The following is a 12845-nucleotide window of genomic DNA, read 5'->3' as shown; positions in this document are numbered from 1 at the left end:
ACTCCTCCTGCTCCCGAGCCTGCCTCTAGCACTGGCATCCGGGACACTGTGTCCTACCCCTGACATCTCCCTCTCTGGGCACAGGGATGCCAACTGCCTATGACCTGAGCAGTGTTATTGCCGGCGGCTCCAGTGTGGGCCACAACAACTTGATTCCTTTAGGTAAGTGTCCCCTGGGGTCCAGGGAATGGCTGGGGGAGGGGGCAAACAGGACCGCCCTGAAGCAGGGAAGGGCTGGTGGCCAGTCTGTTGATCAGTGCTTAGTCTTTCAGCACTACCGTCTCCATCCTTGCCTCTTCCTCCTCCTGGGGGCTCCTGGCTGAAGCCCTGCGTTCGTTCGTTTGTTCCTCTCTGCCTGGCTCTGTCACTGCTGCATCTGCCCTTCCCACACCCGCTGTGAAAGCGTGAGTGGGCTGGGCAGGCTAGGGGTGGTGACGCTGTCTCCCTTCCTTCCTTCCTTCCTCCCTGTCGCTGCGCAGCCAACACAGGGATTGTCAATCACACCCACTCCCGGATGGGCTCCATAATGAGCACGGGGATTGTCCAAGGTAATGGCGGGTGGAGGGGTCTGGGGTCCCTTGGGCAGGGCCGCGTTAGCATGGGAGTGTGGCCCAACTGCTGCCTCACCTGCACGCGTGCTCTCACTTTTGGGGGAGCTGGGTAGGCACAGGGGTCAAGCTGGCCCTCAGTACCTACTGCCTGCCCCACAGGCTCCTCAGGTGCCCAGGGCGGCGGCGGCAGCGGCTCCAGTGCCCACTATGCAGTCAACAGCCAGTTCACCATGGGTGGTCCTGCCATCTCCATGGCCTCGCCCATGTCCATCCCGACCAACACCATGCACTACGGGAGCTAGGCACTCTGCCCTGACAGACTGACAGCACCAGGAAACCAAATGAAGCCCCCGCCCAGCACCTTCGCCCGGGCGGCTGTCCCCTTGTACTGGAGAAGCCCAAACATCCCGTCACAGCCCTCTTTGCTATGGGAACTTGGACACTTTTTTTACACGATGTTGCCGCTGACCCTACCTGACCCTGCCCACACCTTGGCCCTGAGCGAGTGTCGCTGCCACATTTTACACAAGATCATGTCAGGGGAGCCTTTGTCCCCCTCCAGCCCTCTTCACTCTGACCTGGCTTTGACATCTGCTGTAACAGGCGTGTTGGGGCCAGCAGCTGCACCCTGGTTGGGCAGGAGGAGGGAAGCAGCTGCCACAATGGCCCAGGCTGCCCTGCCCCACCAGGCCCCCAGCCCCTGCCCCCATCACCTGTCTCCAGTGGGAAGGCAGCCCAGCTGGGCAGGACCTCTCCTTCAACTACCAGGCCATCATGGTCACCATGGGCGTGACATGCTGCTTTTTTTAATTTTATTTTTTTACGAAAAGAACCAGTGTCAATCCACAGACCCTCTGAGAAACCCGGCTGGCCGGGCCCAGCCAGCAGCCCCTCTCCCCAGGCTCAGAGGTTCAGTGGTGGGGGCAACCCTGGGCCAGGCCTCAGGCCCCTCCCCACCAAAGGGTTCACCTCACTTGAATGTACAACCCACCCCAGCTGTCTGAAGGCCCTCCGTCCTCTGCCCCTGCCTCTTGCTGCTGTTCTGTCCTTGAGCCCCTGCAGGTCCCCCCTCAGCCTCCACCAAAAGCTGGAATAGGCAGCCTGGAGGGAAGGTCATTGTGGGTTGCTTCAGACAGACAGAAGCCTCAAGGATCTGTCAGAGAAGGCGTCCTTTTCCCTTGTAGCTAACATTAGGCCTGTGTATTTCCCCTCCAGACTCATAGATAATCCAGTCCCTACCATCATGATGGCATTTTGGTCCTTCTCCATCCTGGGAAAGGACCTTGAAGGGACTTCTCCCTCCAAAAAAGAAAGCAAACAAAATAAACAAGGAAATGTATGTTTCAGCACAGGCAATTTTCTTCTACTTCTGCTCCCCTTGTTCCTAGCACCCCCAACCTCAGAAGCTGGAGCTCAGGCTAGGCCTCACACCCACTCTGTGCCCCCAGGCTGCCCTTCTTCCTGTCCTTGGCAGAGCTGTCAGGGAAAGCATAAGGCCCACTGGCAGGCTGGAGGGCTTGGGAGTCCAGTCCTGTCCTGCAGCTGTGTTGCCTGAGCCACCTTGGAAGCTCCCTGCTCAGCTGCCCCTCCCCCACCTTTATATGAATTCTCTGGATCACCTTTGCATAGAAAATAAAAGTGTTTGCTTTGTAAGAAAAGTCTGGAAAGTAGCAGAGCGGTCTCGAGCGGTCGAGGGAGACTTCAGTCATCACCAGGAACAGGACAGGCATGTCCCTTTAGGTTTTGCCTGAAAGAGAGAGACTTCTAGAAGCAGCCCCAGAGAGAAGGGAAGGTACCCCCTCAGACAAAGCAGAAATGGTCCTTTACCTATAGGGTGGGCCTTCCTAGGAGGTTGCCATGGACCGGGTCATGGTGGGTGTCGGTAGTATGTTTGGGGGCAGAGATGTGGCTTGAGATGGAGGTGCAACGTGTTCTGGAGGCAGTGGCTGGAAGAAGTACAGCTGAACAGAGACCCTTGGGGTCAGTGGCAAAGGCAGGCAAGCAACCCACTCCTGCCCCACAACCCAGCCTGGGGCCATTGGAACCATACCTTACAGCCCATGGCCAGGAGGGCATGGAGCACCACCACAGTGGACAGTAGCACTGCAGCCACCAGTCTAGTGTCTTCACGGACGACAGGCCAGAGGGTGAACACCAGCCCAGCAGCTGACAAGGTCAAGGCCAGTGCCCCAAAAAGCCACTGCAGCCATGGCACAGGGATGAGCCACAGGACCTGAGGTGACAGGGGCAGCTAGTGACTGTGCCAGATGATTCCTTTGGCTCCCACCATCTACCTATCACCAGGCCATACTCACCACAGTGGGGATAAAGATGAAGAGGGAGTAGCCATAGATGCACACGGTCTCTAGGAAAGTGTAAGGTCCCATGCGTTCCCGGACGCCCTTGCGCCACCGCAGGAAACCCCATAGCGCCAGCGGCACAAGCCACGCATAGCAATAGATGGTGATACCTGCCACAGTAACTGGGAGGCAAGGCAGCAGTTACCTCTCATGTCCTGGGGCCTGTGGCTGCCAGGAGCTGAGCCCATCCACTCTACTTACCCTTATGAAATTGGGGGCTATAGTGGACAGAGGGGTCCCTCCTCTGGGCCAGCACCAGGGTCAGGTTGCCAGTGACTGCCAGGACGAAGGCCAGGGTGGCACAGATCCAGAAAGGGCCTGTGAGGAAGTCATAGTCCAAATCCCGGGCTCAGTGCTCCCAGAGGGGGTGAATGGGTCTTGTCTCTATTGCTGGGGAGGTCAGGGGGACCCCAGCCACTCATTTGACTCTCAATTGGGACATTATGGTGGCTGGATTTAATGCTGCCTCTTAGTTCATCCTTCTCTGCCTGGGAAGGCTCCATACGGCTAGAACCCCACGCTCTAGCTCTTGTCTCACATCACTGGCAGCAATTCCTCAACTTTTTCAACTCTGATAAAGCCATTAATGGAGAGCAGCTGGGGCTCAGTCCTTGGCCCTGCTCCATGTCCCTGTTCACCCCTGGCATAGTCTTGTTCAGCCTCAGGGTTCCCTGTTATTTCTATACTGATGATTCCCAGATGGTAGAGTGTCCCAAATTGTATACTCATACATGTTCACTTTTCAAGGTGGACATTTTGAGGTGTCTCCATCTCCACCCCACACTTGCTCCTTTCCCTCCAACCTGCCCAGCTTTTCCCATCCACCCACAGCAACTATGCTGGTGGTCCAGGCCAAAACCCTGGGGGTACCCTTTGCTTCCCTCACCACCCTGACTAGTCTGTCAGCAAATCCTGTTGGTTCTGCCTCTATAACACATCCCAGAACCAACCACTCTCTCTGTCTTCAGCCTCCATGAGTTGTCTCCTGCCTGGTCTCCTATCTTCCATCCTTATCCCCGATGTGGCCAGAGGGGAACCTAGGAACACCTCATTAAGATCCTTTCTCACCACAGTATGGGAGCCTGTGCCACTTGTCCCAGTACTTCAGTGACATCCTAACAGCTCACTTCTTTTCAGTGACAGTGCAACCCTCCAGTGCGGGGATGTCTCTACCTTAAGGCTTGGGCCCTCACTGGGACCCTCCTCCTCTAGATCTGTCCACCCCTGACCAATACTTGCCAATAAGGCTCATTCTCTTTCCTCAGAGACCTTCCCTGACCCACACAGACACAACAGCATCACCCTCCACTACACTGCTTCCCTTCTCTTCTCAGCCCCATCATCCACTACGGTCTGTTATGTCTCTGTCTCCCTAAACAGAACACAAGTTTCACTCTTGGTGACTACTTTTTTCTCAGCTGTACAGCAACACCTGCCATTCAGTCCACACGTGCTGCATGAATAATCAAATGAAACAAATGCACAAACTTACTCACCATACAGATCTGGACGGTTTCGCAGATGGTACCGTACAAAGTTGTGGCCAGGCCAAGGTAGGAGTGAGCCTTTGATCCGGTCTAGGACCTGAAAGACAAGGCCACAGTCCAGGATGGAAGCCTTCCCAGGGTTCCTCCTGTACTTTGGGAGTTTCTTTCCCCAATGACCTCTTCTCTCCTCTCTCCATGCCCTACCTAAAAGAGCTCATCTCGCCCTTCTAAGCCTTTTTTTTTTTTTTTTTTTGAGCGGGGGGGCTGTTGAGGATTGAACCCAGGGCCTTGTGCATGCTAGACAAGCACTCTACCAACTGAGCTATACTCCCTGCCCTCCCCTCTAAGCCTTTTTTAAATTATTTTTTTAAATTGAATCCTGGAGGGCTGGGGATGTGGCTCAAGCGGTAGCGCACTCGCCTGGCATGCGTGCAGCCCGGGTTCGATCCTCAGCACCACATACAAACAAAGATGTTGTGTCCGCCGATAACTTAAAAAAAAATATATATATATATATATATATTTAAAAAAATTCTCTAAATAAATAAATTGAATCCTGGAGCACTCTACCATTGAGCTACATTTCTTTTTTCTTTTTTAATTTTGAAACAGGATCTCACTAATTTGCTAAGGCTGACCTCAAAACTTTTGATCCTCTGGAGTCAGCCTCTCAAGCAGCTGGGATTATGGGCATGCACCACCATGCCTACCTTCCCTCTAGGCTTTTGACAAGATGTTCCCATGGCTTAGAGACCCTTCCCCTGGTCACTAAGTTGAGCTCTCACTCAACTTCCCAATACTGAAGGCTATCTTCCAGGCTGCCACTTTCCTGTTTGCTTCCCCTTAGACAACTTGGCTGCCTAAACTGCCCTTGACACTTCCCAGCCCCAATAAAGACAGCCAATAAGTCCTGGGAAATCTTCCCTCTACATCTCTGTGTAGCACCAGTGGCACGAGACAAGACACATTCACTTGCTCTCATAGTCTGTGGCCCTGGTTTATTCTCATTAAGCCTGGCCTGGAGCTGAGCATGGTAGCATACATCTGTAAGCCCAATGACTCAAGAAGGTTGAGAGAAAGGAGGATCACAAGTTCAAGGCCAGCATGGGCAACTCAGAGGCTCAAAAAATAAGGGCTGGGGTTGTAGCTCAGTGGTACAGTACTCCTGGGTTCAATCCCAAGTATCCCCCTACCACGGACCACAAAAAAAAAAAAAAAAAAGAGCCTGGTCTAGAGCTCTGATCCATGTGCACATCTGGTCATCTCATTCCTCTCCTGCTCTGACCCTTCTGACTCCCCAACACCCTCAGAATAAAACCCAAATTCTAACTCCTTAACACAGCTCATGGCTGGGCAAGTTAGCACATGAGTAGTCCCAGCTAAGAGATCCTCTTGAGCCCATGAGTTTGGGGCCAACCTGGGCAACAAGGCCAGACTCCATCTCAAAAAACAAAACAGTAAACACAAAAAAACTAAAAACATAGCGTATGAGGTCCTCTGTGATCTGCCTTCTGCCTGTCCCCCATCTCACACTCTCCCACCAGATTTAGTGATAGGTAGCTTCTACTACTGTTCACGACTCCTCTCACCTTTTGTCTTCACATATACTGTTTCCTGTGTCTGGAACATAACTAGTGCTCCCATCCACCCTTCCTGGGTAACCCTCCTTTCTCTGTTAGGTCTCAGCAAATTCCTAACGTCCTACTGGAGGCCTTTCCCTATTCACCAGATCCTGTGCATGTAGGGGGGTTCCCCCCTCTTTGTTCCCACAGCCCATCACCAAAATCCTTAGAAAATACCACCATTCCTTTTACTAGCCTGGGTAGGAGCACTTGTTCTCCCATGTAGCTGTTACCAGCACTCTGTCTCAGCCTGGTGCTCAGTGGATACTGGCTGAACCGCCAGCATGACTCTGAGCCCCTCCCATCAGCTTCCAGGCCTCACCTGTGAGGTATCCACGTCAAAAAAGCTCTGATAGTAGCTGAATGTCCAGAATCCCGGCTGTGGCTTCTCCTCCTGTAAAAGCTGCAGAGTGTGGGATTTCAGTGCTTGCTCTTACAGCCTACGTCAGCCAGGGGGTGGTCAGAGTCAGGGAATGGGGACTTAGGTGACTCACCGCTGTCTTGTCACCCTCTTCCTCCACCTCTTCCTCTACTCCATAGCTGCCACCAGAGCCGACAGCCACAACTACGTGCCCTTTTGGGGTCAGCTGATCACTTTTGCTGGTGGTAGCTGCATCTGGGGTCTCAGCCAGAAGATTAGTAGCTTCCTCAAATTCTATGAAGAAGGACAAATGGGACAAGGCGCGTTTTGAGGCAATTAATTGTGCATGGTCCACTGCTCATGGCGGGGACTAAGGCTATAACAGCGGCAACCTCAACTCTCTCCCGAGACAGGGCACAACTTCCTCAGTTCCGAGGCATGGGAAGTAAGACTGTTCCCTTACTCCTAACGTGGGAATGCAACTCAGGGTTGGTCCTCGGATAGACTCAGGGCCTCGGGATATGGAGTCTAAGTTCAGGACGGGAGCGCGGTTCGAATGCGGATGGGGCTCATTCTTGAGGCAGGTTTCCGGTCTGGGGTCAGTGTACACAGCCGCGTGGGATTCGGGTTAAGTAAGAGATGGAAGCTGCACGGGAGGTTCTGGCCAGGGGCGGGAGCAGAAGTTCCCGCCACATAGGGTCCGCACTCACCGTGGAAGGCCAACCCGTCAGCCGCTGCCATGGTTGTTCAGGGGCGTCACCGCATCCCGCTCTGAAGACAGAGGCCGATCAGGCTCGCGCCCCTCCCAAACCCTATTCCTCAGCTTCAAGCCCTGCCTCGTGGCTAACAACACCCACCGGGACTTAAGCTCGCCGCCCGGTCCCTCAGTGGTACCCCGCCCTCCTCACCTGCAGCCACTTTAGCCGGCGTGGCCAGGGCTCTCTGCGCCTGCGCGGGACGCCTACCCGTCAGAATCAACCCTGCTTGGATCAGAAAGCAACATCCGGTGCTGGTCCGTTTTCTATTCTCCTCCGGTGGAAAGCCATGTCCGGAAACTCACAGAAGAGCCCCTACTCCCCCTCCCCCGTGGGTGGGAGCCTTTTACTTCAGGTATGAGGTGTTTCTCTTCGGACTAAGGGCCCTAGGCCGGAAGAGGATGGCGACGGCTGCTCTGAAGAGATTTTGGTCCCGAGGCCGCGGAGAAGGGGGCGTTGAGGCTGAAAATGCTGCCGTGGCGGTGAAGCCAAGCGTGTGGGCGCGGCTGGGTGAGTAGTGGCGGAAGGCAGTGGGATGGGTGCCCGCAGCGGCTGAACGGCTCCGACAGCGTTTCTTTTCCCTCAGGCGACTGGGCCCGCGCGCTGCTCCGGGACTACGCAGAGGCTTGCCGGGACGCGGTGGCTGCGGCGCGGGCTCGGCCGGGGCGCGCAGCAGTGTACATGGGGCTGCTGGGCGGCGCCGCAGCCTGCTGCGCTCTGGCGCCGAGCGAGGAGGCCTTCGAGGAGGCGCTGCTCGATGCGTCTGGGACTCTCCTGCTGCTAGCGCCAGCCACTCGCAACCGCGATTCCGAAAGCTTCCTGCAGCGACTCCTTTGGCTGCGGGGCCGCGGTCGTCTGCGCCACGTGAATCTGGGGTTCTGCTCGCTCGTGTACGAGGCGCCCTTCGACTCCCAGGCCAGCCTCTACCAGGCCCGCTGCCGCTACTTGCAGCCCCGCTGGGTCGACTTCCCCGGCCGAATCCTGGATGTGGGCTTCGTGGGCCACTGGTGGATACTGAGCACCCGGATGCGTGACTGCGACATCAACGATGACGAGTTCCTGCACCTGCCGGCACATTTGCGCGTGGTCGGACCCCACCAGCTGCACTCCGAGGCTAATGAGCGGCTCTTCGATGAGAAGTACAAGCCTGTTGTGCTCACTGACGATCAGGTGGACCAGGCGCTGTGGGAGGAGCAGGTGTTGCAAAAGGAGAAAAAGGACAGGCTTGTCCTGAGCCAGGCCGACTCGCTAGTGCAGTCGCAGGTCGCAAGATGAAACCCAGTAAGAGCGTGAGGCCTGACTGGGGTCTGAGCCCTGGCAGACTGTGGAATGATGAGAGTGGGACGTAAATTATATGCACTGTTCTCTAACTGCTGTTGTTGAAAACAAGTTTGGAGAGCCATACTCTCTATCTCTTTGTTCCTTATTAGTGAAGCTAGTTCACAGTCTTTTTGGTCTAGGAATTGGGTAGAGCAGAGTTGACTAATGTTTATCACTGCCAGAGCTGGTAATGAGCCTTTTACATAATACATAAGTCTTTTTAGGCTGCGAATGTAGTAGGTCAAGTGGTAAAGCACTTGCCCCTGGCATCCCTAAAGTCCTAGGTTTGATCCCCACTACCACAAAGACAAAAGAAAAATAACTTCATCCTTTTTCACTGTGTGACACAAGTCCCTTGACAGAGGTACTACATTGGTCAGGTGACTCCCAAACTCTCTTCCAAGAGCATGCATATTTTGCTTTATTTCTTTGTGTGTTTTCTTCCTCTTGTTCTTTTTCTTTGCGGGGAGGGAGGGGGTACTGGGGACTGAACTCAGGGGCACTTGGCCACTGAGCCACATCCCCAGCCCTATTTTGTATTTTATTTAGAGACAGGGTCTTAGAGAGTTGCATAGTGAATTGTCGTTGCTGAGGCTAGCTTTGAACTCACGATTCTCCTGTCTCAGCCTCCCAAGCTGCTGGGATTAAAGGCGTGTGCCACCATGCCCAGCTCCTCTTGTTCTTTCATGAGTAACATGTTTGTTCAGATTTTTAAAATTCGTTGAGCCAGCTGTGGTGATACACACCTGTAATATGAGCTACTCTAGAGGCTAAAGCAGAAAGACTGCAAGTTTGAAACCAGCCTGGGCAGCTTAATAACACCATATTCAAATAAAAAGGACTGGAGATGTTGCTCAGTAGTAGAGCACTGGCAGTGTGAGTGAGGCCTTGGATTCAAACTCCATTACCAAAAATAAAGTAAAACACTAATTATAGTCTCACAAGAAATTGGCAAAATAATACATTTTGAATACTCTTTACCCAGTTTCCCTTAAATGGTATTGTTTTACATAACTAATACTAAATGAGGATATTGATATTAGTATGACTGTTTGGTTTTGGAAGGGACGTGTTTTTGTAAAAACAACTTGGTTTTATCATATGTGTATTGACAGTGATTAGAAGTGGCTTGGAAGGAAAAATAGGTCCTATTCTCAAAATCTATATCTAATTGTAAATCCTGTTGATGTCATACTTCAGGTACCCTGAAAACAGAATTCTTTGGAAAAGAATAAGTTAAATTATGTAGTTGGTACTTAGCTAGGTTATGATAATCACACCTCTTAAGCTAAAATATTGGGGAATGTGACTACCTCTGTCACCTTGGTGCCTGTAGCTAGTTAATAAAACCAGGAGATGAAACAGTGGTCTTTGTTGTTATGGGTTTTTTTGTTTTTTGTTTTATTTTTGTAGTGCTGGGGATCAACCAATGGCCTCACACATGCTACACACACACCCTACCACTGAGCTACACCTCCAGCCCTTGTGATATTTGCTTTTGTATGTTTTGCCACTTCTAATTTTTAGCACTTTAACCTTCCATTTAAAATGTAGATAGGGCTGGGGATGTGGCTTAAGTGGTAGCGCGCTCGCCTGGCATGCGTGCGGCCCGGGTTCGATCCTCAGCACCACATACAAAACAAAGATGTTGTATCCGCCGATAACTAAAAAATAAATATTAAAATTCTCTCTCCTCTCTCTTAAAAAAAAAAAAAGTAAAAACAAATTTAAAAAAAATAAAAATAAAAAAATAAAATGTAGATGCATTGAACACATAATAGTTCTTAAATTCTTATTTAAGAATCAGAGGAGTATCTGCATCTCCATTTTACTGAAGAAAAGTTGTGGTATATACAAAGTTACTATTTCCAAGGATATGATAGGTCCATCATCAGGCCAACTGCACAACTGCCAATCCTGTGACTTAGCCTAAGATTTGTGGTACAGTATTATCTTTGTTCCTAATAACATCTTGCCAGAATTTGTGTGTATGGTACTGGGAATCAAATTTAGAGCCTCATGCATTCTAGGCAGACACTGTACCACTAAGCTATACCCACAGCCCTCTTTGCCAGAAATTATTGAATTCTGCCATCACTTGCCATATATACAATTTGAATACAGAAATAAATAAATAAGAAAGATGCAATGAAAACAAAAAAACAAATGATTCAAAATTCTAATCCTACACTGTTAATTTGGCAGACTTTGGACTCAACCCCTGCATTCTTTGTTAGATTAGCCAACTTCAGGAGAGGGTTTAGGACACACTTGTGCTGTGCACAGTGCACACCTATAATCCCAGCCACTCAGGAGGCTGAGGCAGGAAGATCACAAGTTTGAGATGGCCAAAGTGAGATGTGTTTTCTGTGAAAGAGTATTGTACACCTTCATTGCCTGCCTGAATCAATTATCAAATACCATTTCTGACTTCTACTTGGGTGTCTTTCATGCAGGCCTCCAAAATCTGCAGGCAGATACAAAGGTGAGAGCAATGGATGGCCACAAACTCAAGAATACTCATCTGTGGCTAGAAATTGTGGAGTTTGGTCAGACTGAAATCCTTGTGACTTGTTTTTTGCTGAAGGGTTTGCCTTTCTCAGAGGAGAGTCCTGCTGTATTTTGGCCCTTTCACCAGTCATATGAAAGGAGGAGCTGTTAGATGTGACACAGGACTAGGTGGGCGTGGTGCTGTGCATCTTGGGCTATACACTATTTCCTGAGGGTAGATCTAAGTCTGTTCAGTGATGAGCTCCTAGCATCCTCAGGCTCAGCCTAGTGTGGGCCTCAGCAAATGTTGAGAAAGTTAACAAAGTACTACATGTTTACACTGTTGATACAAGTTGGTATGGTCTTGATGGGGAAGGAAAGCAAATGGAGCCTGAATCTTCAACCTTTAACTAGCCTAAGGAAAGAAACTAACTCGTCTAAGTCCTGCTCCCAAAACTGGAATAACAAAGTGAACATGTTGTTTGTTTTTTTGTAAGGGAAAAGTGGACTTTAAGGGAAGATTTGAATCTATCTCAGGGTTTGTAGTAAGTGATGTTCTGGAATAACTCAGTGATGTCAAAACCAAAGAAAGAAGCAGACAGATCCAGGATTGCACAGAGTGCAATTTATTGGGGACTTACTGACAAGCATAGTTGTGGGCAGTAGCAAGACCAAGTGGATGCCTCCAACTTAGGTTAGAAGGAGGAACATATGTATTGTTCAGGATAAAAATGACTTCATCCTGGCTGGAGTGTATCTGGCTTTTCTTGAGCCAATATCAAAAGAGTTAGGCACATTCCTAGCACCAAGTCCAGTTGCAAAGCTCCACACATCACTTTGATGATTTGGTCTGATTATAGTTTGCTGGGAAACTAGGAAAAACCTGCTGGGGTTACTCAGGAGGGGTAATCATTGCAATTATTACTTAAGATGGCTGCAGTCATGTCAAACTGAATCCATACAGTGACCTCAGACGGATGAAGTGACTTCTCCATCCTGTCTCCTTATCTGTTAGTGGAATTATTAGAAAAATTGGAAATTCTTTGAAAGCATTTGGTACATTGTAGGCATTCACAGAACATACAGTGTGACTATGTGAAATTGTGTTTGGTTTTGCTTTTTTGGTACTAGGGATTGAACCCAGGGGTGATTAACCACTGAGCCACATCCCCAGAGTTTTGTTTTTGTTTTTGTTTTGAGACAGGGTCTTAGTTGCTCAGGGCCTCACTCAGTTGGTGAGGCTGGCTTTGAACTTGTGATTCTTGGGGCTCAGCCATCCATGCCGCTGGGATTACAGACTTGTACCATCACACCTGATTGTAAGGAAGATTATGGCTCTTGAGTCCATGCTGTGCCTTTCCCTTGTAGGGCGGGTTCAGTAAATATCATAGCAGTAGAGCCAAGGTGTGCTTGTTTCTCAGGGCCCAAAGAGACTTAATATATAAATATTTTCAAGTTCTCCCTTTTTCTTAAATTTTTTTTTTTTTTAATGCAGTGCTGGGAATGGAACCCAGGACCTCACACATGCTAGGCAAGTGTTCTATCACTGAACTACACTCTGTCCTTTAAAATTTATCAGCTTTTTTTTTGTGTGTGTGGGGGGGGCGGGTTTGTTTTTTTGTTTGTTTGTTTTTACTATCAGCAAAGTTCAGTTTTTATTGTATATTACTAGATTTTTAGTCAAAAAGATGAAAGCCTTCATCATTATTGGACTCTGGATTCTTCTCCTATTTCTCAACTGGGGCAGCAATGGAGGAATGGGCAGGACCTCCTGCTGGTGTTACACCAGCTATTGGAGCTGGCCAACCAGTCTCTGTTGCAAATGAGGCTCCCAGTGTTGACAGCGGCCTGGGTCTTTGCAAATAACCAGGTCAAAAGTTTGAACATTTACACCACACC

The 12845-nt window shown here is 50.3% G+C and overlaps 3 protein-coding genes across 4 annotated transcripts in view; 2 read left to right on the top strand and 1 right to left on the bottom strand.

Annotated features, from left to right (window-relative positions):
• Window positions 1-2209, top strand: part of Carm1 (coactivator associated arginine methyltransferase 1) — a 46153-nt gene extending 43944 nt beyond the window's left edge. Inside the window, exons 14-16 of one of the 2 annotated variants that reach the window (XM_027955095.2) lie at window positions 85-162; window positions 480-548; window positions 711-2209. In XM_027955095.2, the coding sequence (XP_027810896.2) occupies window positions 85-162; window positions 480-548; window positions 711-853 (290 nt within the window). In that variant the 3' untranslated portion in view covers window positions 854-2209. The remainder of the gene's footprint in view (window positions 1-84; window positions 163-479; window positions 549-710) is intronic. The other variant, XM_027955097.2, reaches the window with a different exon arrangement.
• Yipf2 (Yip1 domain family member 2) lies at window positions 1347-7384 on the bottom strand. Its single transcript, XM_027955098.3, has 10 exons — window positions 7290-7384; window positions 7092-7152; window positions 6515-6675; window positions 6343-6423; window positions 4408-4495; window positions 3113-3229; window positions 2867-3033; window positions 2602-2784; window positions 2379-2512; window positions 1347-2298 (listed from the first exon to the last, which is right to left on the bottom strand). The coding sequence occupies exons 2-9, from the start codon at window positions 7120-7122 to the stop codon at window positions 2396-2398; spliced, it is 945 nt and encodes a 314-aa protein (XP_027810899.1). The 5' UTR covers window positions 7123-7152; window positions 7290-7384; the 3' UTR covers window positions 1347-2298; window positions 2379-2395.
• A 27-nt stretch (window positions 7385-7411) lies between these two features.
• On the top strand, window positions 7412-9818 carry Timm29 (translocase of inner mitochondrial membrane 29). The gene is made up of 2 exons (XM_027955099.3): window positions 7412-7646; window positions 7723-9818. Exons 1-2 carry the CDS (start codon window positions 7538-7540, stop codon window positions 8409-8411), a joined length of 798 nt encoding a protein of 265 aa, XP_027810900.2. The 5' UTR covers window positions 7412-7537; the 3' UTR covers window positions 8412-9818.
• The last annotated feature ends 3027 nt before the right edge of the window (window positions 9819-12845 follow it).

Source organism: Marmota flaviventris, chromosome 1 (assembly GCF_047511675.1).
Source record: "Marmota flaviventris isolate mMarFla1 chromosome 1, mMarFla1.hap1, whole genome shotgun sequence".
Lineage (NCBI taxonomy): Eukaryota > Metazoa > Chordata > Mammalia > Rodentia > Sciuridae > Marmota > Marmota flaviventris.
The sequence above is the reverse complement of the archived record's forward strand: the minus strand, read 5'-3'. Positions and strand labels throughout refer to the sequence as shown.

What these genes read in the sequence shown, in the direction of transcription:
- Yipf2 (XM_027955098.3), bottom strand. Translation starts at nt 7,122, where the DNA reads ATGGCAGCGGCTGACGGGTTGGCCTTCCACG. An exon ending in TCATCTTTATCCCCACTGTG is followed by an intron (nt 2,785 to 2,866) that starts GTGAGTATGGCC and finishes CTGTCACCTCAG; the next exon opens with GTCCTGTGGCTCATCCCTGT. An exon ending in TCCTGGCCATGGGCTGTAAG is followed by an intron (nt 2,513 to 2,601) that starts GTATGGTTCCAA and finishes GTCTCTGTTCAG; the next exon opens with CTGTACTTCTTCCAGCCACT.
- Timm29 (XM_027955099.3), top strand. Translation starts at nt 7,538, where the DNA reads ATGGCGACGGCTGCTCTGAAGAGATTTTGGTCCCGAGGCCGCGGAGAA. An exon ending in AAGCGTGTGGGCGCGGCTGG is followed by an intron (nt 7,647 to 7,722) that starts GTGAGTAGTGGC and finishes CTTTTCCCTCAG; the next exon opens with GCGACTGGGCCCGCGCGCTG.